A 23688-nucleotide genomic window follows, 5' to 3' on the forward strand; every position below is an offset into this window, starting at 1 on the left:
TGCATTGTCAGAGATTATATCAGCCAAAGCAGAGTATAATGTGGTGTATGGACATTAAAGCTGCATATGGTCTAATGATCCTGACTCCATTTGAACTTGTGACCCTCTCCTGCCCTCTGTCCTTTACAGCTCGGCAGTGGTCCATGGGGGTTTAAATATGGTGGCCAAGTGTTGGCTTACAAGAACCTTGATAGTCACGCGGTGCAGTCAATCCCCAGTGTCGGGTTTCTGCCTATGCAACTTTCCACAGTACCCTTGGTGAAAACCAAGGCATGATGACAAGGCATGGTACAAAGAACAAAGTGATGCAAAATTACTTTATAATCTAAAGACCACCTAAGTGAAAATGGTTTTGCTGTTGTAATGCATACTCAGGTTTCAGGCAAGATGTTATCTTGGGAAATGACTTTGCTGTCAGTCCTCACTTGTCCAATCCTCCTCTCTTCATCCAGGCCCAGCTTAACTCTCAAAACTATACATACGAGAGCTGCTTTAAACCAGGCATCACAGCTTACTGTTATAATTGTTGTGTATACTCTTAATTAAATGTTAACCAGAGCAAAGCCAAGGCACTGGAATGTGTTTTATTAGAGGAGTTACAGCAGCCAGTTCTGCAGCACCCTCCCTTTTCCACAAACATGATCTCCATTCCACACACAGGCACAGAGGCTGGTATGCAGACAGTAATCCTAACACATTCAGTGGTGCGTCTACATGTGCTGAATACTTTAACCTGGAGCTGGCAACCATATAACAGAGCGCTGGTGCTCCAGCAATCAGAAACTAAAGGAAAGGAAAATGTCATGAGGTATCAGGCAGTTTAGTGTCATTCTAATGTTCATTGTTCTGTGAAGCTTGTTAGCAGTGCACGTAATGTAATCTTTTCCAAATGAGGATAGTAATGAGTCGGTGTCGAAGCTCTGTTTTGTATCGTGTTCTATAGAGGAGCAGTGTGGTCGAGTCCACCCCCTCCAGCCATGAACTTGTGCTATTTTAGTGCTTCTCTGCAGTGCTGCTCCACAACTCAGTAGGTTATAAGGCGGGGTACACTTGGCAAGGTGAGTTCGTTACAGTGGGTGTGCCGCTTGTCATGCTGGATATGCTTGACATTTACTTAATTGCCTTACCAGTTTTTGATCAAAGAATCTGCTTTTTAAAAAAATCCATCACAGCCATCTTTCAGTGAATCCACATGGTGGCAGCCAAAAGTGGTTCTCTGCTTCTCTTCGTGGGCTTACTGATATCAGACCTGTTGTCAGGGCTTCAAAGATTAGTTGAACTCAAGCATCCATTTGTATTCAGATCTGTGTTAATCCTCTCTGTGAAGATTGGTAAAATGGAGGAAAGGCACATGTGAATACTTGATTCAAACTGAACCTGTGTCAGTGTTTGAAAGCGTCTAACATGGACCTGTAATGTCTTGCTTGGTTAGGCGGTATCTTGTTTTTAGTCAGAAGCAGTGACTTGTGTCAGGATCTGTAACGGGGTCAAAGGAAAATTAGAGCGAAGTTTGAACGGGCTTGTTACTTAAAATAATCTTACAGCTAATTACTCCAGTGGAACAGTTAGTAGTGACACAGCTCATTATGTCTCACTGCTACACATCAACTTTGCTCATAAACTCTGGATTCATCGCCTTCCTGGTTCATAGTTGAGCCCTATCCAGCTCTAATCACACAAGCCTCATTTTACTAAACTAAACCTGAATTATTTTCAATGTGCATTCATCTGCTGATTGTTTTTCAATCTATTAACTAATTTGGAAAATTGTGAAAAATAATCAACAAAAGTTCCAAGGTGATGGTCTTAAATTGTCTGGTTTTGTCAGACCAGATATTTTCAAATGAACAATAATATGAAGGCGAGAAAAGCAGCAAATGAATTAAACGGTTACTCAATTATCAAAATAGCTGTAGATTGGATTTGTGTCAATCAACTTATTAGCACCTGCTTTCATCAGCTTCACTTTACTGGACAAGTGGAACAGTGACTGACAGTAGCCGGGTTTCCATCGCAGATTTGTGCAAAATAGATGCGGTTTTTTTGTTTGTTAGTTTGTTTTTTTGTGACAAAACACAGTTGTGAATGTTCTGTGTTTCCACTCAGTGATGTCATGTGAATAAAGCTGGGACGACAGATGTCCAGCATGTGCCTCTTGGTTGGAACTGGCTTCGTGGGGCCTGATTTGACAGGCGTCACGACATGAATGCAAGAAAGTGTTACTATTTCAATTTTGCAAAATATTGCTCTATGGAACAGTATGATTAAAAAAAAAATCCTGCATGAAGAATGGGATAATGAGGTCAAAAACATGTTTTGTGAGGTCACAGTGACCTTGACCTTTGGTCACCAAATTCTAATCAGTTCATCCTTGAGTCCAAGTGAATGTTTGCTCCAGATGTAATGAAGTGCTGGGGTTTCAGTCTGGACTTTGGCTGGGACACTCAAGGACAGTCAAAGACTGGTCCTGAAGACTCTCCAGTGTTGTCTTGGCTGATGCTTCAGGTCATTGTGGAGCCCTAAGGTGAGCCATCACCCTTACTCTCAGGTCACCTGACTCAGCATCAGGTTTTCCTCTGACCAGTCTCCCTGCCCCTGCCACTGAGAAGCCCCCTCACAACATGATACTGCCACCACCATGCTTCACTGTAGGGAGAGAGTTAGATCAGAGAGATTACTTTTAGTAAACGTTTCACTTTGTCATTATGGATTATTATTATAATTATTATTATTACATCTGTAGATTGATGGGAGACAAAGTGGACATACAGTTGATCTCTTTAGTTGTAGTGTAGTTCCGAGGCCTGAATTGTTGGTCCACTGCACCTGATGCCTGTGGTGTGTGTGTGTCTGTAGGTGTAGATGTGTGTGTGTGTAGGTGTGTGTGTGTGTGTGTGTGTGTGTGTGTGTGTGTGTGTGTGTGTGTGTGTGTGTGTGGCTTTAAGAGCTGCACACAACACAGTGAAAACAGGCCACTGCACCTCAGCAGCCACTGGGATCTCAGCAGAGCAGAGCGAGGGCAGGAGAAATGGAGACAGGGACTGAGATAATGAGCTCAAGCTCCAACCACGTCCTGTGGGTACCAGCAGCAAGGCATGCTGGGAGGACGCACACACCCCTGCAGTGCAGGTTGAGGAAACCCCGCTCATTGTTGCTGTCGGATGAAAACATTACATCTCTAAGGAAGTCGACTGTTTCCAGCTGGAGCAGTTTAATGTTTTCAAATCGGCTATTAATTATAGGGTTATTCTTAAATCCACTTGTTCCTGGATGTCGTCGGCTCACAAGCTGAAAACTGTGCTGTACTGGAGTTCAGTTCAGGAACAATGGAGCTCCAAGTCCCTTTCTGCACTGCTGTTGTAAACAGCCTGAGTTCTGTGCATGATGGGAATTATTATTTATTAATAAACACTAACTGCTAAATAAACATTCAAATTATAAAGGAAACGTACAACTGCAGACATCTAGTGGTATTAAATATTTGCGTAGTGATCACAGCGCTGAAATGAACCTGATTTGTCAGTTGGATGAGAGGAGCAGGCTGGTGGAGAGGGAGAGCCGACAAGCCATAGACGCAGGTGCAGGCAGGAAAAGACCGACTGAGCCAGTGAAGAAGAAAAAGTACCACTTTCAGCCACAGTGGGTGACGCAGTGCCCATGTTTGCGGTACAAGGCAAATGCTATGCTGCATGTGTACTTAGACTCTAAACTTGTTACAGGGTCAACACAGTTTGAGTTTGAAACTTTGGCAACAGCAGTGCAACTGAGAAAGTTGGTAGCACCACTGCTACCAGTGGAAAAGGTAGAGCTTGCACTACAGTATTTCCCCTTATATGTGTCTTAGGCTACGACCACACTACTATGTTTTTTTTTTGTTTTTTTTTCTAATTCTCTTTGCCTACATTTCCTCCTGCTGTCCACACGACTCCAGAGGTTTCAAGCCCCGAAAACTGAGTTTTGGAAACTGCTGAACCCGTTTTACTTTGAAAACTCTGGGGTTGGTTGAAAACAGGGTTTTCAAATGAATAGTAGTGCGGACGTAGCCTTACCCCCTCCACAGACACGGCACAGAGCAGAAGTGAGACGGTTTGACAAAAGTCTTAGAAATCCCTCTGAAACCAGAGAGACAGACGTTGACTCCAAGTGTCTGAAAGCCAGGACAAATTTAAACATACACAGTGTGATGACAGTAGGCGAGGATGCTAGCAGCTCTCCTGTAGCTAACTCATTTGACCAAGATTGGGATTTAAACACACTAAATAGGGGGTCCTATATAACGTGTGTTCCCATTAAACCAGCTGAAGCACTGAGGCCTGAAACGTCCCGGAGACATCAGCCCACATGGCTCCTCCACCACTTTCACACAAGGCTTTTTCAAATACCAACTCCTTTCCTGTGCAGAGGGAAGAAGTGGCAGCCCAGCATTACATAACCGCCTTGTATAGAGGCTATTACAGGACATGCATGCAAACATGAAACGGGCATCTACAGCTATGTGCCTCTCTGTTATTCTTGGCTGAGAGACGCCAGAGGAGATTTATGGCGTGTGTTCATGTTTTACTGGGCCAAAGCTGCAGAGTAGGAGGGGGGGGGGTTTCTCCCCCAGGCTGAGCTCAGACTTCTTTCAAGTGTCGAAGGCTAGTACTAATATTTTTCTGTTAAAGCAACCACTTGCAAATAATGTGTATTAAACCCTTGAAAATGACTCAGTTCTCTTTTAGCTGTAGAGAGAACCAAGTCTTTATTTGGATCAGATTTAGCACTTTACAAGACATCACATGGAAAGTCTTGGACGTGCTGTTCTGCCTTTGTTTTTGTTTTTTTTAAATGAATAAAATAGAAGGTGATGATGATATTTCATTGTAGGCCAATCTGAGCAAAACGCCATCAGTCTAACCCCCCTCCCTTCCTCCACCTCTCTGCAGTCAAGGATCTGATCCACTGGCGAGACCCCAAGAAGTCGGGCTTGGTGTTCGGTCTGTCCATGCTGCTGCTGCTGTCGCTTGCGGCCTTCAGCGTCATCAGTGTGGTCTCCTACCTGCTGCTGGCCCTGCTCTGTGTCACCATCACCTTCCGCATCTACAAGTCTGTGGTCCAGGCCGTGCAAAAGTCTACCGAGGGACACCCCTTCAAGTAAGACCACAGAGATACTACTCAGTACCACTGTCATGTGGATTTGACCTTTTCTGGCGGGTTATTTGGGAGGTTTGATCAACCTGGGTTTCATAAGTCCAGTAAAATACTTCAGTGTTTCTGTCTGAATGTTTATATTCCCTCAAGCAGAGGATTCTCAGCGTATTCTGTTTCTCCCTAAATTTAAGGTATCAGGACTGTCATGTGTTGATATCTGTTGTCCATATTTAGTAAAGTTGTTCTGATACCAATGCTAGAACCAGAAATGATTAGGATACTGCCTAAAATACTGGATCGGGTATCAGCTAGTACACGAGTCTGTGCACCGTTCTGATACCATGTCACTCATGAATAAACTTTGTAGTTTCACACCTGGATAAAATGGCACTTATCCTGGAAATCAACTCCTCTTCACCAATTTGGCAATACATTCTGGAAAGTCCCACCAGTAAAAAAGTAACGTGTAAAGTGTTTTATGGCCTTAATTTGGCAGGATGTTACTAGTGTAGCAAGTGTTATTCGTTCCCAGATTCATTTTGTTAATGAGTGGCAGTCAGATTAGATAATAAAATGCATCCTGCATCCATAGAAGCATCTATATTCAGATATTTACATTTAAAAGCTCAGTCTCTGCGACCCACACCACACAACCACACATGTTAACTTAAGCTAGCATGCTAACTGCAGCCGGAGACAGCAGTCCTTGTTCTGCTCTGCAGCCTCAGTTCTTCACCCGAGCAGAACAAGAACCACCATCACCAGCTGCAGTCCAAGATGGTGGTTCAAGTGACTGAATTTTCAAATCAAAACGCTTAGATATATACATATATCACCTCCATAAAGAATTAACAGCACTGTCCAAATGAATACTCCACATGAACTAAGCAAGTGTTTGTGTGGTGTGACATAATCCGAACATCTGAAAGAAGCAGCAGAAAGATACAAATCACAACTTACAGTCAGGATCTTCACAATAAAATCAGCGTGGAAACAGGAAACAGGATGCAGATCATGATTAAGAGTATTCAATTGCAATTCTACATAAAAAAAGATGGTCACATGATCTTGTTGTCAGATTGGCCACCCCTATTGGTACATCTCTACTATTTACTGCCTCTTGTTTTGGCATTAGCGGAAATTGCTGGTGATGTTTAATAATGCAACAACATGAAGAAAACTGTATTTAAACACATGAATTAACATTGTGAAACACTGAGACTGAGATGAGTTCAGGTTCAAGTAACAGATATACTCATAATGATAGGAAGGTTGTTCAGTGCTGCAGGCTACACACATGCAGAACATGTTGCTGCAAAGCCTGCAGCTCTCCACCCCAAGGAATTCACTGTATGGAATAAAATAAGGAGCATAAAAGATTGATTTGAGTATAACTGGTTCCAGTGCACTGAGCCGTTTTGCTGCCACGAGTTTTATACCACTGCCTCATATAAGACGTTAAACTACACACAGCTGTAAAGACCAGAAAGCCTCTGAATGTGGCCCTCAGGCATCGCCTGATGTGACCTCTGCTTTTATTATTTTCTGCTGAAGCCAGTTAAAGGCCTCATAGATCAGAGCATATCTCCTCCTCAGAGGCTCAACACTAAATCCTCCTGACAGCTCGTCTGAGCTTCTCAACCAGCTGATTCACAAAGGACAAAATGAAAAATGATATGTTAGTGTAAAACAGACTGGAATAAAACTATTGACCCGATTATTCCATGTGATTGTGTTTAAGTTTATAAAATGTCATAAAGTAAACTCCCAGAGCTCAAGGTAACGTACTCAAACTGCTTCTTCAACCAAAGGTTCACAATAATATAATATGAAACGCAAACATGTTGAATGCAACAAATGTTTGGACTTTTTGCTTCATTACTTACAACAAATAATTGATCCTTAAAGCTCCATATTTTCCTCTTCTCCTGCGTCACGTATAATACGGGATCGTCACGTATTTGAAAATAGTATTTTCCTTTATGTTATGTCCTCAAGTGCTGTGTAATGAGTCAAGTAATAATTTTGCATAAGGAATTGGACTATAGGGCACGGCAGAAACACAGATAACAACTTAAAGTTAAAGTTCCTGGTACTTTTTGGTCGAAACGCGACTAATGTTCCAGAAGTCCTGACGGCTGGTTTTAAGGCTCAGTTTCTCAATATAGGCTGTGTGCATTTTCACTGAGCACTTTGACAGTGTTAATATAGAACCTAGACCTGCTTTATAATCAAACAACACATGGACATTTACCTTTAGACTGGATGGACCTTTGAACATCAAGTGATTGTTTAATAGTTTCATCTCTTTGCAGTGAATTCTCAAATAAAAGACAGTGCTGAGATAATCTTAAATGAATCACAGCTGCTTCTACATTGCCAGTTTTTCAGTTGATGTTGCTGTCACTGAAACCAACTCCATTTCAAAGTAAAAGCATACCACAGAACTTGTGTCCCTGGAGCTGCTGAAAAGCTTCTAATGTGAAATATCTGTGCAGGAACAGTTGAGTTTCATTGATGGTGGAGGCAACTGGAAATAATTAGTGAATGAAAACAGTGTTTGTTTTCAGCAGAGTGGTGAGTCTGACAGAAAACAGGGAGGCCTTTTACTAAAATATGATGAGCAGGACTATTACAACATTGGGAATTCAGAATAACAGCCTGTCTCTTATTTCAGCCAGTTTCTAATAAAAGTCTGCAGTCTCTAAATAAATCCTTCTGATAGTTACAGTAGGTGTAAAGTAGAACATCTGTTCAGTTCTGTTTTGAAACAAATCTTAAGCCACAAGTTTCAAAACATCATGTCTGATGTCCTGAGAGACAGAAACTGAGTTTTGAAACCTGAAATCTCTTGACTTGGCCAAGAAATGATTGAGCCACTGGTCTCTGTCAACACCCCTGTAAACTGTCCTCAGATTGTTATGATCAGTTTGTGCTACATGGTATAAAGAAATTAGTTTAAGCGTCTGAAGTTAAATGAAATCCCCCTGTTGTGGTTGTATGGTACAGGCTGGTTACATCTACGTTTTCCTGCAGCACTCTCAGCCCATACACTTAGCCTCGTTTTGTGCTCACCTTCCCCTCCTCTCTGCAGAACCCTCATAGATAAGGATGTTAGCATCCCCCCAGAGACTTTCCGCAAGCACGTGGACGCCAGTCTGACCTACATCAACCGAGCCCTGAAGCAAATGAGCCGCCTCTTTCTGGTTGAGGACCTTGTGGACTCCCTAAAGGTGAGCAACTTTCACTCACTGTCCACTGTCATCTTGAGCTGTGGTCATTTTGTCTGTTCCCACCCTGCCCATAAAGACTCCTCCCCTGGGATCTCCTGATTAGTACGGTAGTAACAACATGAGGAGGGAGTTGGACAGTTTATTGACACAATCAACACAGCAACTACATCATAACATCATATATTGTAATCAGATTTATCATCACACTGAAAACTACACATTTGTCTCTAGAACCACACAGTCATCTGATTCTGAGGCGTTCGACTCAAAGAAATGTGTGAACACCACGAGTGAAAGATTTCGATTTGAATAGAAAAAAATAATCCATATCGTGTGGACATTAGAAACCTCTGAACATGTTACAGTATGTTGAAACATCTGTGAGAGATAACGAGATCAACCCAAACGGAGCAAAGTTAAGTTTGTTGCATCAGCAGTCTGTGGTTTCTAAGTGAGAGCAGACGTGGACTGTGATGTAATGAGTAAATAATCAGATGGAGGTCAAAGTGTAAATGTAAAATGTCATCAATCATCAACAGTGAGCCTCCTCTTCTTCTCTGGCTCATCTTCTCTGGCATTTTAAACATATATATATATAGATAGATAGATAGATAGATAGATAGATAGATAGATAGATAGATAGATAGATAGATAGATAAATTGATTTGACCATCAATATCACCAATGTGACACCTAGTGACAAATTTAGTGACTTCTTGGACAAACCTTAGCTGCTTTTCATAGAAGAAAGTCTCCTGTATTACCCCACACAGGCTTTCCCTCAGCAAGCACACCTCTAAGCTGACGACACAACAGGTGATGTGAATGAACTTCTAACCTTCTCTCTGAATGATCATTCAAGTACATATAGCCAAAATCACTTTTGACCTGTAGTGTATATACAGTGTTACACTTCTACAACATAGAAGTACAAGGAGGTTTCCGCCCCAGTCCCCAAATCCAAAGTCAAAACACTGACTTATGAATAAAGTGAAGCAATTTATTATTACCAGGAAAAGAAGTATTAGAAACAACAACTTCAGGGTGAAACAAAGGCTAAAACCATCCTTCCTCCTGAGCCAAAGTCAGAAGCTCCAGTGCTCTGCTTCCTCTGCCTGGCCCTTAAGCACCTTCTTGAGCCTGGAGCCAGTAACTCCAACAGACTTCAAGAAGTGATGGATGTTCCAGTGAAGCCTCTTCATCAGACTTCCACAGGATCATCTCATTGCCCTCCTTCTTCTTCTCAAAGGCCTCCATTCCCTCTTCTTATGGGACAGTCAGCTTAGCTAGGACGTCTGTCCTAAAAGAGGTGGACCAGAGGATGACATCTGGCTGTAGAGAGGTTGTGGTGATCTCCTCTGGCAATTTGAACTGACTGTTGAGGTCGGCTCTCAGGTTCCACCTGTGTCCAGGTGACAGGAGGGACCGGTCCTTCTGGCTGCTGGTCTGTGCTTCACCCTCTTGCTTGTGGAAGTCTACCTCCAAGACCTCTTTTAGCTTTCTTAGGAGCTAGTTGTGATCCCTTCTGTACTGGCCCTGGGTCAGTGCTGCCATGCAGTGACGGATTCGGCAGGTTTCCTCTGAGCCATACCAAAGGTGGAGGTTTCTGAGACGATGAGAAAGCTCAGTCATGCTTGGGGAGTCTTCCACATGTCAGCACATGTTCCAGCCCTGTTGATCACAGCTACTCACGTTGTCCAGTTTTCATGTTTGTTCCTTGAAACAAACAATCTCCTTATGAATCAACAGGTTGATAGCTGATATTTATAGATCAGAATTGCACTTGCATCCTGTGCAGACTTGTGTCTTGCTGTTAGACCACTTGTAGCCCAAGTTGATGGATTTCAGTGGCATTTCAGTTTTCCTACAAAACAGGGCTGTACTGGAGAGGCACAGAGGAAGACCCACCCATCTGTGTTGTAGTTGTTGGCTTTGGAGTCCATCTACTGAGCTGTAGTTGAGTTGATCTCACACAGTTTCAGGGGCTACATCAGATGTAGGTGAACTGGTACCATCAGACCTTCATCAGGATTTCCCTGTAAGATGACTTCAGTCATTTTAGTCCCATCAGAGCCGTGTGTTTGTCTGAAAGGTCAGCCGGGCATATTTTTCTGCTGTTTCAGGAGCCATTCATTTCCCAACTTCTCCTCTCTTAGTGTTGCTTGGATCACTCCCATTCTGATCTGCCTCTTAACCTTTTAGCCCAGAAATCAAGCAGAGATGACCACCACCACAAACCCCCCTTCTTTAATGTCGTCTTACAGTTACCAGAGAGACTGTTGTCTCACAGTTTTGTGTCCACTGTTCTCCACCTGCTTTGGGAACAAGAGGTGATGGTAAATACTAGTTTCAGGTACTTTTGGCTTTGGTGTCACTGTTGTAAATGATCAAGATGATGTGTCATCACATCACTTAATCAAACATTAAGTCTGGCCTTTGGCAGATGTGGTGACACAAAACACAGCAGAGAAAGAATTTGAAAATAGACAAATAACTAACCACAAAGCTTCAAGTGGAACAAACTGAAAGACTGCAAAGTGGTTCAACCTCATTTTGAGCCACCGACTGGTTTGTGTCAGCCCAGCTCTGCCCTGGATTCACAGCTGACAGACAGACTCTTATCTCATCTCATGTTCACATAAAAGAAAATCAATAACAAAATCAGCACTGTCTCTGCTTCTGTCTGCTGATGTAACTCACCTGTCAAACGGCACATAATAATGAGGACAACCTCACTGTGGCCTTTGTATTGACATTTATGTAAAATGTCCCAAATTGTAAGATACAGTGAAAAAACAAGGAGTTCTTAGAATTCAGGTTCTGGAAAGTTCCTAGTTAGAGGTCGTTATTTTGACCTGGAAAAAAGTTCCAGTTCATCCTTTAAAGTCTCTTCACACCCACACAGAGTCATTCTGACTGATGAAGACTGGGCTCAGATGAAGGTGGGCAGAGCTGTGCAGGAACGTACAGGTTGCCACCAAAAATCAGCCTCCAAAGCTGGAAAAATAAAGCCAACACTGAAGTACCAAAAACTTTTTGAATTAGCTGGGAGTTAGGGGCGGAGTCCGGCACTGCCAAGATGGTAATGGTGGAGCAGCCCACTCTGAGCTTCAAAACCGCCCTTCAGAGACCTGTTGGAGGATGTTTTTGTGTTGGTGTGAAGAGACATGTTTACACCACACATACAGCTGCATGTTCTTTTCACTGTTCAACCTCAGTCTCATCAGTCCATCAAACATGTTCCAGTAGTGTCAGTGTCGCTAACCCACAATCTCCAGTGTGGTTTCACTGACTGACTCTGAGCCTCTCTTCATGTCATTATTGTAACTTAGATGAAGATCTGATCATATTTTAAGACAGATTTGTGCATAAATGCAGATAATTCCATTATGTACAAGTGATTCCACCATCAGTGTTTTTCTGACCTTTAATTAGCTTGTGTGGGCCTCTGTTATGTAACACATATACAGTGGGATTATCTCAGCTATCGGCTAAACTAATGATGTGTGAAGGGTGTATGTGCAGTGTTTGGATGCTGATTCTCTCTGTGCCTCTGTCTGTTCCCTCCCCAGCTGGCTGTGGTCATGTGGCTGATGACCTACGTAGGAGCCGTCTTCAATGGAATCACCATCCTCATCCTCGGTAAGAGCCGTGGGAACCAGGCAACACTCATCAACTGACTGTTTCTGTTTTACCCACTGAAATTCTTACATTCAGGATAATCACCTGTAAACTCCATAAATAACACACACAGCTACATTCTCATCTCAAACATTTTTCTTCTTTGCTCTTGGTCCACTGAGAACTGTAACTCGTGAAGCAAAGGTAATGCTAACACTAACATATGAGTGGTCAGTAAACACTTGAGTTTATGACGCTGTGTTTGAGATTTGTTCTTTTTAATGTCATGTTTTGACCTAGTTCATTATTTCCCTCTGAGAGCAGATTGTAGCCTCAACTGGTCTCAGGACAGTTTAACAAACCAGAGAGGACAGAAAGTAGATCAAAAAAGATTCCATTTATTCATGCAAAGTCGCAGAAAGGCCATTAAATTGACCCGTTGAATTGACTTGTTTACACTTGTGACAGATTCAGACTATGGTTGTTGACACAAGCGTACAAATACCATAGTGCTATTAATGAAGAGCAATATTTAAATTGAAGTGATCGTCCTTTCATTCCTTTTACTCTACTTTTAAATCTTGGAGTAGCTGCACAGAGATTGTTAAAGTTCCAAGATTTTTTTCCTTGTCTCTTGTGTTTGAAGTGTTGATCCATAAGAAAATATATTTGTGGTTTTAAGAACCAAAAACCATCTCGGTGTAGTTTTACATCTCCTCTCTCAGGCTTCTCTCTGGAGCTGTAGTAACAACAGGTCAGTAAGCCAATCAGAAGAGAGGCTCAGAGCCTCCTCTCTTCTGATTGGCTTACTGACCTGTTCGGCTGACTGAGCGGGGCCTGAGAGGTTGGATGGTGGGTCCATGTGGGTGGAGCTTGGTGACTGCTTTGTTGTGACATCACAAAGTTTTGTGGTTTTACTGGAGGGAGACAGATACTGTACTGTACAAAAACAGATAAATATCAGATAAATCAGATAAAATACATGAAGCAAAAACTTTAAGACTGAAACAGTTTTAGTCTCCAAACAACAGAAAACTGTCCTGTTGTAGTATCTTCATTAGAATAACGTTTCACATTGTCCCCGTGCAGAAATCAATCAAAAATATATTTCTAATGGTGTCTGATGTGCAGAGTAGTGACATGAGTTTTTAAAGTGTGGGGTATTGTCTGCAGAGGCTCCACCAATCAGGTGAGGGCAGCCTGTCTCTGTCCTGAGAGGGCAAAATGTCCAACAACCACTCACCACTGCTCAGAGCTCGTCACTGTGAGGACACAGTGGAAACTGGTGGTTAAAAGAACTTGGCCACCAGACCACAGTGTTTGAGATTTTAGTGAAAAGAAAGATTGATGACCTCTGTGGTCGTCATAGTGACTGTGGTGGATGCTGTTGTTGTGTTCACTGTATTGTGAGGTGGCTCTAATATTGTATTCTTACATGTCAGTGTGTAAAATATTAAAAACAAACTCAGACAGCTGACGTAGGTTTTTAACGCCTCATGTGAAAATGAATTTACTCTTTAACATCTAACTCGTCTTTGTCTGTCTCCAGCCAACATTCTGCTCTTCGCTGTGCCTCCAGTCTACGAGAAGAACAAGGTGAGAGTGTGACCCTCCATCCCAGCTCATGATGAATGTCAGATGACACACACACACACACACACACACACACCCTCTGAGAGTAGCACTGACAACACACCCGTCAGCAGTGAGCTCACTGGATGACTCCGGTCCTGATCAGACACTGAAGTCTTTCTGTGTCCCCCTTGTTGCTGCTTAGAGTCGAGCTACTGAGAACATGAAGTCATTGGGGTGTGGGGTCAAACAAAATGGCTGTCAGCATCGCACATGAGTGTGATTTGAAGCTTTGTTTTATTTTCTGTGACTCTCATCGGTCAGTTGATGAGCTGCTCTGTCAGTAGATTCTGGTGCAGAGTTGACGCTCAGACTGATGATCATCATGGTGGTTAAACAGCTGAGGTTCAAACAGTGAGTGCATCACAATACCTGCAGCTCCTCACTTGCACCACCTTGCATAAATGGATATGACACAGAGGTAGACGGTAGGTTTCACTCTCCCTCCGTCTGTTCCTGCTGATCTGGGTTCAGGTCCAGGTGGGATGTAAAGTCCTGTCCTCTGTGTTCTGCTGTCTCTGTGTCCTCTCCGTTGGAGGTGTCTATAATGCTTCTAGGAGGTGTCCTTCTCACCCTGGCCCTGAAGGCCAGAGTTCACCTGCTCTGAACTCAGTGTGGCCACTTGTATCTTTGATCTCCTTCTATTTCAGTTATGTCGACAGTTTGAGGTCCACATTACTCCTTCAACTAGTTTCCAACATTTTCTAGACTTTCATCCATCTGCTGCTGCAGACTGCCAGCAGTGCAGGTCAGAGGTCACAGGTTGATAAAACCAGCGGAATGACCTCAGCTGAGATGAGATCCTGAGGTCATCAAACTCTCCAGACCTCTGATCCTCGTCTAAAAGCCACTGAGAACACAGACTTAATGTCTCACTTTTACACCACAAGGCTTGTGACAGTAGTATTGGCGAGTAGTGAACTACATGTAATTAAACATGTAGTTTAACCACATTTTGCACTAACTTGCTGGTAGTTCAGCTACAGCCATATGTGCATCAAGTAGTTAAATGACTTCTTGCTATTTTTCTGTAGTTAAAACCGAAACTACAAAGAGTTTTGGGCCATAATAGGAAAAGAATGATTTTATATTTATTTTACCATTGCTCCTCTACTGTAATCGACCCCGCCCCCTTTCACCAGCCCCGCCCCCTTATTCTTTCATTCTGACCACTGTGAAGACAGACACATGCAAAAGCCAAGGGTGGTGGTGTCCTACTGAGACAGGATTGGGAAAAAAAAATCTTATTGTGATATGAATTATCCTTTTATAATTTTCACTGAAAGTTTTTTAAAATGATGATGTGATGTTTGAGAATACGATTTGTAGGCCGGGGTGTCACACTGTTTATGGTGATAACAATGCACAACAGTGGGACACATTTTACCTTTATCAGAAAACTGCAGCTATTGTAAACATAACCAAACTGACATTCTTTGTATTTTCCCGTGAATATTGGGGTGTTTTGGTACCACAGAGTAGTAGGGCTGTACTTAGGGTAAAAAAAAATCCAAAATTTCAAGAGTAAAGTATTCATATTGAAAGAAAAAAATTATTATATTATGAGAATAAAGTTGTAATTTCAAGTTGCATGTTGTTTTAGAGGGGAAATATCAGAAGCTGAAAATGAGGAATGTGGAGCATCCTGTGAAGTTTAGCAGAGGTTTTACTAATAAGGAGAAACTTCATCTTTTGACTCATCATCATCATCATCATCATAATATTGAAAAGATAGTGAAGAAACTGAGGCTATTCTATAGTTAGACAGACAAACAGCAGCTGCCAGAAGCAGCTCAGGCTGACACTGACTGTCCTTTCAGCTGTTTGATTGGTTCATGTAATATTCGTAAAAAAAAGTTTTTTTTCTCTCAAAATTTTACATTTTTAATTCTGTTCATATTATGACTTTTTTCTCACAGTAATACAACTTGTATCTTGTAATATTCTCGTAATATGACTTTTTTCTCAAAATTTCAGAATTTTTTTTCCTTGTCTTCGATGTGGCCCTAATACTCTGTTGTAGTTTTGGGGAACAAAACATATCACATGTACATTGTCAATTTGATCAGTTTTACGAAGCAGTTTGAACGACTTTCTCTCAGTGACTTTAGATTTTCTCCACAGTGTAGCTTTGCTATAGTTCGACTTCCTCCACTGTGAAGTCACTGGTAACTCACAAAGCTCTGTTTTCAAAGCAGCTTCCCTAACACTTTGACAGTAGCTCACATTTCACTAGTAGCTAGTAAGACTTCATCTTTTTTGTCTTCCAGACCCAGATTGATCAGTACATCGACGTGGCACGTACTCAAGTCAACACCACAATCGCCAAGTAAGTGGAGCTAAACTTCAGTGAGAGGATGTTGTAGATAATCACCAGCAGTTTTACTGGTTCACTCCACAGATGGTTGTCATGTCTCAGGCCTGTTGTGTTTCTCTCCTGCAGGTTGCAAGAGAAACTGCCCGGAGCTGTGAAGCGCAGCAAAGCTGAATGATCAGCCCCCCCCTCCATTAGAAGCCTCCACATCACCATCATCCTCATCTCCATCACCATCTTAAACCCTCTTACCTCCCCCCTACCCCTCTCCAGTTAACCCCGCCCCCAGTCTAACTGCCCCTCCCTACTCCATCTACCATCACCACCCTACTACACTGAACCTTGCTAGGTAGAAAATCTCTGAGCTACTCGATATTCAATGTAAAACTACTGCGCAGCTTAACTTGCAAGCATTAGAAAAGAACTGTGCCTGTGCAGACAGGAAGCGCATCGCTAGCGAGGAAGTGATGTAACGCCGCGCCCGGACCCCGCCTGTCTGTGGGCGTCGCCACAGGGGAATGGAGGCAGGGTCGAGTGAACTAGACTGAATCTATGACCTGGTTTTCGTCATGTACAGCGAGCAGGGGGTGGACAATGGCTGTTTATGTCACCAAAAAGCAAATGTCTGTACTTAAAACCACATTTCCATGAACGTAAAAGGATCATTTAAGATGGAGACGTTAAAGAAAAACAAAAATGTAAAATAAAGACGAAAAAAAAGAGAAAAAAATGGAATAAAGCAACCTTTTGGGTGTTATTGTTGATAGTCTTATCCTGCTCTCGTGCTCTCCGGCTGTTGTATGGATAGATATGAGTTCATTTTTAGGAGCTGGTCAATGGGTTTGCTGTTATTGATTGGCCTGTTTTTGAGTTTGTTTCCATTCACCTTACAGGCACTTGTGTATGTAAGTTTCTGCAATGCACTGAACTTTTATTTTTCAGACCTTTTTGAGCAGGTTGAAATAAAAGGATTGGAACACTGAGCCAGCTGTGATAATTTGGTCTAGTTCACCCTCTTCTGGAACAGTTACCTGTTTGTATATATACACCTGAGGACGACCACAGGCTCTCTGCTGTATGGAACATGTTAGCCTCGCTTTTTATATCAAAGAAACGTTCCCTCACTCACAGCAGTCCTAACTCCTTTTTGTTCAAGCCACAAAGTGTTGAGACTTCACATTTTCACTTGTAAATTTTGATTATTCTTATCACTACTTATTACTATTATTGATATTAATTAGGATGGCTGCTTTGACTCCCTACTAGCTTGACAACAGCTTTGTAAGACTTCCATTAGTGTCATTGAGCTTCATCATTTGAAAGTGAAGGTTTGATAGGTTGAAAAAATACACTCTCTGATGTGTTATCCCCCCGAAATCACCAAAATGTCCTCCCAGCGTAAAAGTATGAAGTCTAGAGTGTGCCAAGACCTTTTTACATTATCATTTGACAAAAAACACAATGTCAACTTACTGTTTTTTTCCAGAGCTTTGAAATAGTGACAGAGTTGACAGCTCTTACAAAAGTTTTTATATCAAATGACTTCCAAGGTCCCAAAATACCCCAAAAATATTATTTAAAAAAATGTCTTTAAGTTGAAGAATTTAAAATGGAATCACAAATGTTTTATGTTATTTTATGGAAGTCAAGCCAATCGAAACTCCTGTTGCTCCTATATGGGCGGGTCTTGAATCAAGATAATTATTTTGGCACAGTTTAAATTCCATACGAAGCTCAGCAGTGAGCTGAGGTATTTTGGAGGTCAGGGGTTAGAGGGTGATATTTTGGAGAGTGGTTATTATAGAGCTCTGTGTTTGTCACTTTGTTTTTCTCTGACGGCCATGAAGCGCATGTCATAGTATAAACTGGAGAGACTTTCACCCTTTCTATAGGCTGTATCATATTTTGACCCTGACTTTTGTTTGATATGATTATTACTTGTGATTGTTTCAATGGTGTTTTTGAATTCAGTAAAAAAACAAAAAAAACAGTCATATGTTAGCGCTAATGCTACATCTCCATATTGTTTTAAGGGATGAGTTTGTAGAAGGAAATTAAATTACCAGTATGTTAGTGTTGCTTTCAATTTCCAGTACATGTCCCCTGAATACTGAATGAACAACAGTGGAGGATCCTCCTTCACTGCCTCTCAATGCAGTAACGCCTCAGACTACTCAGACATCCTCCTGTGTGCTGAATGTTTTCTCTGGTGGAACATTCCTCTCCATGCATGCCCTCTGCTGTGTGTCTCCCTGATCACCTCACACACACACACACACACACACACATACACATGTCCTGCTTAACTCCTCATGCACGGTGTCTCGCTCGGCCTCTGGGTCGTTCAAACCAAAATGCAACGATCCCGTCCGAGATGCTAGCAGTTAGCATCCGTGCAGCCTCCACAGGCGCTAAGGAAGTAGATTGCGAGTGTGAAAAGGGGGAATCGGGCCTGAATGCAGACACTGATAATGTTATTATGCATCCTGTTTATTTATTTGAATGTGAGGAAGTTGCATATTGTAGCTTTTAAAAGTCTACGTTTGCAAACCACTGGAAAACATTTGTGTTAAATGTTTGGTTTATTTAAAGGGACAGTTCAATCAAATTATAAACATTATCTCTGGCTGTTTTCCAGAATTCAGACAATTGTAGTTACATTTGTAACTTTTGCTTTCGCCTTGAAAACAGTAGAGGTAAATAGATTTCGTCACAAATTTTTTTTTTTTAAATCCAGAATTTTCCAAAATCTTTGTCCTTGTTTTTCTGGATAAACAGTTTTTTGAAGGACTTTTTCTTCTGTTTAAAATGGCTCCAAGGAAAACTTAAACTTCCACTGTATTACAGTGGGGGTGAAAATCTCTGAGGCCCTGAATTTAATCTGAAAACTGAGGTGAATGAGACAAAAGTTAGAAATGTAAACGCAGTGGAAGAAGAATATAGAACCAAATCTATCTGTGGGTTAGAAACCAGTGGAAAGTGTGTTTTGTAATTTGGGTTGAATGGTCCCTTTAATGTTCAAGCTGTCAGTCTGACCTCACCCCACAAGTGTTGTGCTATAACAGCTAACTATGCTAATTATGCACTGCACCTTTAAGTGAAACTTCAGTTCAGGAAAGGCCGTGTTACCTACGTTAGCGTGCGACCAAGGCTAAATAGATCACTGCTACTCAGAGTCGTAGTTAGCTTATTTCTTTAGAGTGTAATATATAATATGAATAAAACATGACACGTTTGAACCTGTTCCCTCACAGCATGTTGCTTTTCTCCTCTTCCTGTTTGTCCCTCTGTGTTTTCATCGGTGTGGGAGTGTGTGGCAGGAGTGTATTTGACTTTGTCTCTGGGGAGTCTTGTTTTGCTTTTTGACTCTTTACTGGTATCTAGACGTTGTTCACTAACATCAGCTTTGTTTTGTATTAGCTATGACTTTGGTTCCAATTTTTGAAGCTTTGGGAAAGATGTTGCAGGAAAAAAAGAAAACCTGAAAAAAAAAAAAAAGTATGTGGTCTCTGTACTGATGTCAACGTGAAATTAATAAAAACACGTCAAAGGATCATGGCTGAGTGCATCTGTTCACTTGGGTAAAGGGCACGTGAGCGCTTTGAGAAAAACACGTATTTTCCCATCATGCCTGCAGTGTGGGAGAGCAGAGGATTTAAAAACCCAGCCAGATGAAATATCCAAAATAAGAAGATTTGACTTTGGAGGCTGCTGTCTGTTATGGTGTTTGGGTGGAGAGATTATAGCTTCTAATTTTAGCCCAGGCCAGAATACTAAAACCAGTAAGTGTTAACAGTCACATGAACACTTGACATCCCATTTAAAGCCTATGTGGTAATTCATAATAGAGCCACATAAATACTGAATGAATGTCAGAAGTGTTAGCTGCTGTGTTACACATGAACGAGTACACTCCGGTTAGCAGGGTGGTGTGATGCTGATCTTTGCTCATCATATATGGGCAACAGCTAGCTTGATTTGATTAACCTGGATTTTAAGGTTCTGGAAAATCTGCAGTTGTTCCTTCAGCCCAAACATCCAGGAAGTGCATCTTATTTACACTTAGCTGCATCATGAACCCTAAACATGAAGAGAACCAGGTGGGATGAGAATACAAAGGATCATTTTAGCTAGCTAAGATCATGTGAGCCTGAATTATTTAAAGGTCCATATAGAATAAAGGTAGATGTTTGTGTGTTTTTGTATCTCTGTGCCGATGACAGTCAGAGCCGGAGGCATATTGTTTTCATGTTGTCCGTCCATCCGTCCCATTCTTGTGAAGGTGATATCTCAGTAACTATCTTCATGGAACTTCTTCATATTTGTCACAAACATCCACCTGGACTCAAGGATGAAATGATTAGATTTTGATGGTCAAAGGTCAAAGATCAAGGTCACAGTGATCTCACGTTTTTGTGAATGCAATATATCAGGAACACCCAGAGAGAATGTCATCACTTCTGGCACACTGTGACCTCACAAAACATCTTTTTAGCCATAACTCACAAATTCATTCACTAATTGTGACACAATCTAACTCAAATGTCTATGAGGATAAAATTAAGTGATGACATTATATATCTTAAAGGTCAAAGGTCAACTTCACTGTGACATCATAACTTTCTATAAAAACACTTCTGGCCATTATTTAACGCTGTAACTCAGGAAGGAGAGACTGAGAATATATATCCAGATACTTGACTGGTTGGAAGAGGAAACAACCACCAGGGAGGTAATTCCAGTTTGATTATAGATCAGGTCTAGGTTCTATATTAATACAGTGAAAGTATCAAAGCCTCAGTCCACAGAGAAATGCACACAGCCTGTATTCAGAAACTGAGCCTTAAAACCAGCCGTCAGGACCTCTGGAACTTTGTGATGTCACAACCAAGCAGTCACCAAGCCCCGCCCACCTGGACCCACCATCCAACCTTGCAGGATTTGGTTTCTCGTATCTGAAATCTGCTATAATTCTATTGGCTCACTCAGAAAACAGTCAGTGACTCACTGAGCTGTTGTTACTAGAGCTCCAGAGAGAAGCCTGAGAGAGGAGATAAATCTACATTGAGATGGTTGGAGCTTTAAGTGATATTTAAAGTATTTATCAAAGTCAAAAGTATCAAAAATATTCAAACGGAGACCAGTTTTTTAAACAGAACTATGAAGACCTGAGGAGCCACAGTGAATTTAATTGGATTAAGATCCAGGTTAACATGATCCTACTCTAGTTTAAAATCCTTAAATCCTTTGACCACTTGCCAGTTTCAGGCCGTTCCTCTGATGACCCTGTTTATTCTATTCCACCTCACTTGGACTGTCAAATATAATAAGACAATAAGACAGTGATCAAGACCCTGTTCTTCTTTCCATCTCTAATGAGACTTTATCCAAGTATTAAAGTAGAATATAAGGTAGACTTAATTTTACACACACCTTATATTGAAATAAAGCTCCCACTCAGGCAAAGTGCATTCATGTAAAATGTGTGGGATATTGGGGGCTTTGACAAGAGGGGTGGAGTGTGTTGTAGTTTTTGTATATGGTCAAGGAAGTTGGGTTTCTTCGGGGAAGTGACATAGTTTTTATTGTTGTCCATCTGCTTAGCATGGTGGCGTGCCCGCTATATGCTGCCTGAAAACTTTAGCATTGATGAGACCTGCAAGGGATTCCATGGCTTCCAACAGAGTAGAAATGATGGCATGGGAGCCATATTCCCCCTTGTATTACATCAGAGCTGAACTGGATGGGTACTTCAGTACCAGTGAGGAGGTGCAGCCCGTGATATGGGAGCCATATCCTGCTAATTGTTTGAGTGGTAGAGCACATCTCTAAAGAGCCAAACATGTTGAGACATGCATTAGTGGACAGGAACCTTAAGGCATTAGTTGTTTTAAACAACACCACAGGGCGTGTTCAAGAAAACACCCCTTCTCTACCCCACCCTTCAAGACCATTTGGTGTTTAGTGGGAGATACAATAGCACAGAGCTATAAAAACCTGCATATATTGTATCTATGTGGATGAACTGTACAGAAGACAGTGTCACTCATGTGTTGATGTACTCCCCTTACATTGTCTTGAAGGAGAAATTAAGAGGGAGTTTTTTAACGAAAATGATACAGTTGCACAAAAACGGCTTGGTGTGTTATCATCTTCTCCACACAATATACAAGAGATTGCGGAAGCTATTTTGCAGAAGTGGCCGACAACACCAACATCTTACTACAAGACTAAAACAGATAACCAGTGGAAGTGAAAAACTTAACTCTTGTTCAAGAATCTCTGAAGATCTGGAGACCAGTTGAAACCACTTTAAAAAGTACCTTGTAAGTTATTTATTTAATTCTTTCTCTGCATCTGTTATACTTTTGTAGGGAGAGGTGGAACAGTGTAAATCGTCTGTCTGCCATGTTTTGATTTGTGCATACATTTACGAGACACGATTAAACACTACGAATAAAATGGGTGATAGGGTTGATAATGTTCCACCACTGCTCTCCAGTCCGGGGTGTCAGGTTCTGTAGGCCTTGACGAATCCTGACCTTCAAAAGAGCGGGATCCTGGACTTGTCTTCAGTCAGAATAGGACTGCACAGAGTTGTAGGTTCTGGGATCTCTGTATGTCTGAACTGTAACCCTGTAAAATATTAGGCAAGACAAACATTGGGAATGTACTTAACCATATATTTTACCTGCATCAGCCCGGTCACTATATGCAGGAGGTTTCACCTGAGCTTTCTTCTTTGAGGATAGTGAAAGAGAACGTCTGTGTCCTCTTCTCTGGGGAATTTCATCAACCAAATGTCTCTCCTCTAGAAAATCAATATTGTGCGATTACTACGTAATTAGACGAACAAATAAAATGACTTGTGAAATAATGTTACAGATTGTACAAGAGACATTACCTAAGAATACAGCTCTCCTTCTCCTGAGGTGTCGTACCTCGGAGCTCAACACGTCTTTGTTAAATACATACATACAAAGATCTTCCTGATGCTTCTTTCTAAAAAAAAAAACTTCAGAAGGTACAGGAAAGAATTCATCTATCTATCTATTTTATTGATTTATCTTATTTTTGTTAAAATAAAAGAAGACAAACCTTAATAAATCCCTGATATTTTTCTACTAGAAAAATGTATTCACTCTAACCAATACACAACACAATGATCAGGATCACTCTTAATAACAAACTGTCATACTCGTGATGCTGCTGAACTACAACCCACACACTGAAGACTATTTTAAAACTTAAGAAGGGACACGAATAAGAGATTCTGTCTCAGGAAAATTGACATCCTCAAAGTCTTATTTAATTTTATTTTTTTACCTCTTTGGAAAATACCGTCCCACCACCCCACTACTTTACCCTCCCCGCATACAGTCGATTACTACGTAGCTCCACAGTTTCCTGATGAGAAACACCTTTAGTTTTATGATACCACCTTTCCTTTATCCCCTACAGCTGATTACCATGCAGCACCCCTTCACCTTTGTATTCACCATTTACAATCTCATTTAAACAACTTCCTTGACAACACACACACACAGACATCTATGCAATAAAATACACAGTGGTCTACACTCACACATAACATTCACATCACACATGCGCATGCTTGTCTACCTTGTATACTATTTATTCATTCTTATCCAGCAAACTTGTTTTTTGTTAAATATAATTAAAGGTTTGGTTTGTTAATCTTGGGTGAAATGAATTTGAATGGAGGGATAATATTGTGTAAATGAGCAGACGGCCTCA

General features: G+C 41.4%; 1 protein-coding gene across 2 annotated transcripts in view; it reads left to right on the forward strand.

Annotated features, from left to right (window-relative positions):
* rtn3 (reticulon 3) overlaps positions 1-16913 on the forward strand; it is a 32327-nt gene extending 15414 nt beyond the window's left edge. For both annotated transcript variants that reach the window (XM_023423891.2, XM_023423892.2), the window contains 6 exons: positions 4926-5133; positions 8225-8363; positions 11936-12005; positions 13534-13580; positions 15887-15945; positions 16060-16913. In XM_023423891.2, coding sequence (XP_023279659.1) covers positions 4926-5133; positions 8225-8363; positions 11936-12005; positions 13534-13580; positions 15887-15945; positions 16060-16108 — 572 coding nt within the window. In that variant the 3' untranslated portion in view covers positions 16109-16913. The remainder of the gene's footprint in view (positions 1-4925; positions 5134-8224; positions 8364-11935; positions 12006-13533; positions 13581-15886; positions 15946-16059) is intronic.
* Positions 16914-23688: the final 6775 nt, after the last annotated feature.

The sequence above is a fragment of the Seriola lalandi genome, unplaced genomic scaffold, assembly GCF_002814215.2.
Source record: "Seriola lalandi dorsalis isolate HSWRI2012SDOR001 ecotype SW California unplaced genomic scaffold, Sedor1 jcf7180002054694, whole genome shotgun sequence".
Classification (NCBI taxonomy): domain Eukaryota; kingdom Metazoa; phylum Chordata; class Actinopteri; order Carangiformes; family Carangidae; genus Seriola; species Seriola lalandi.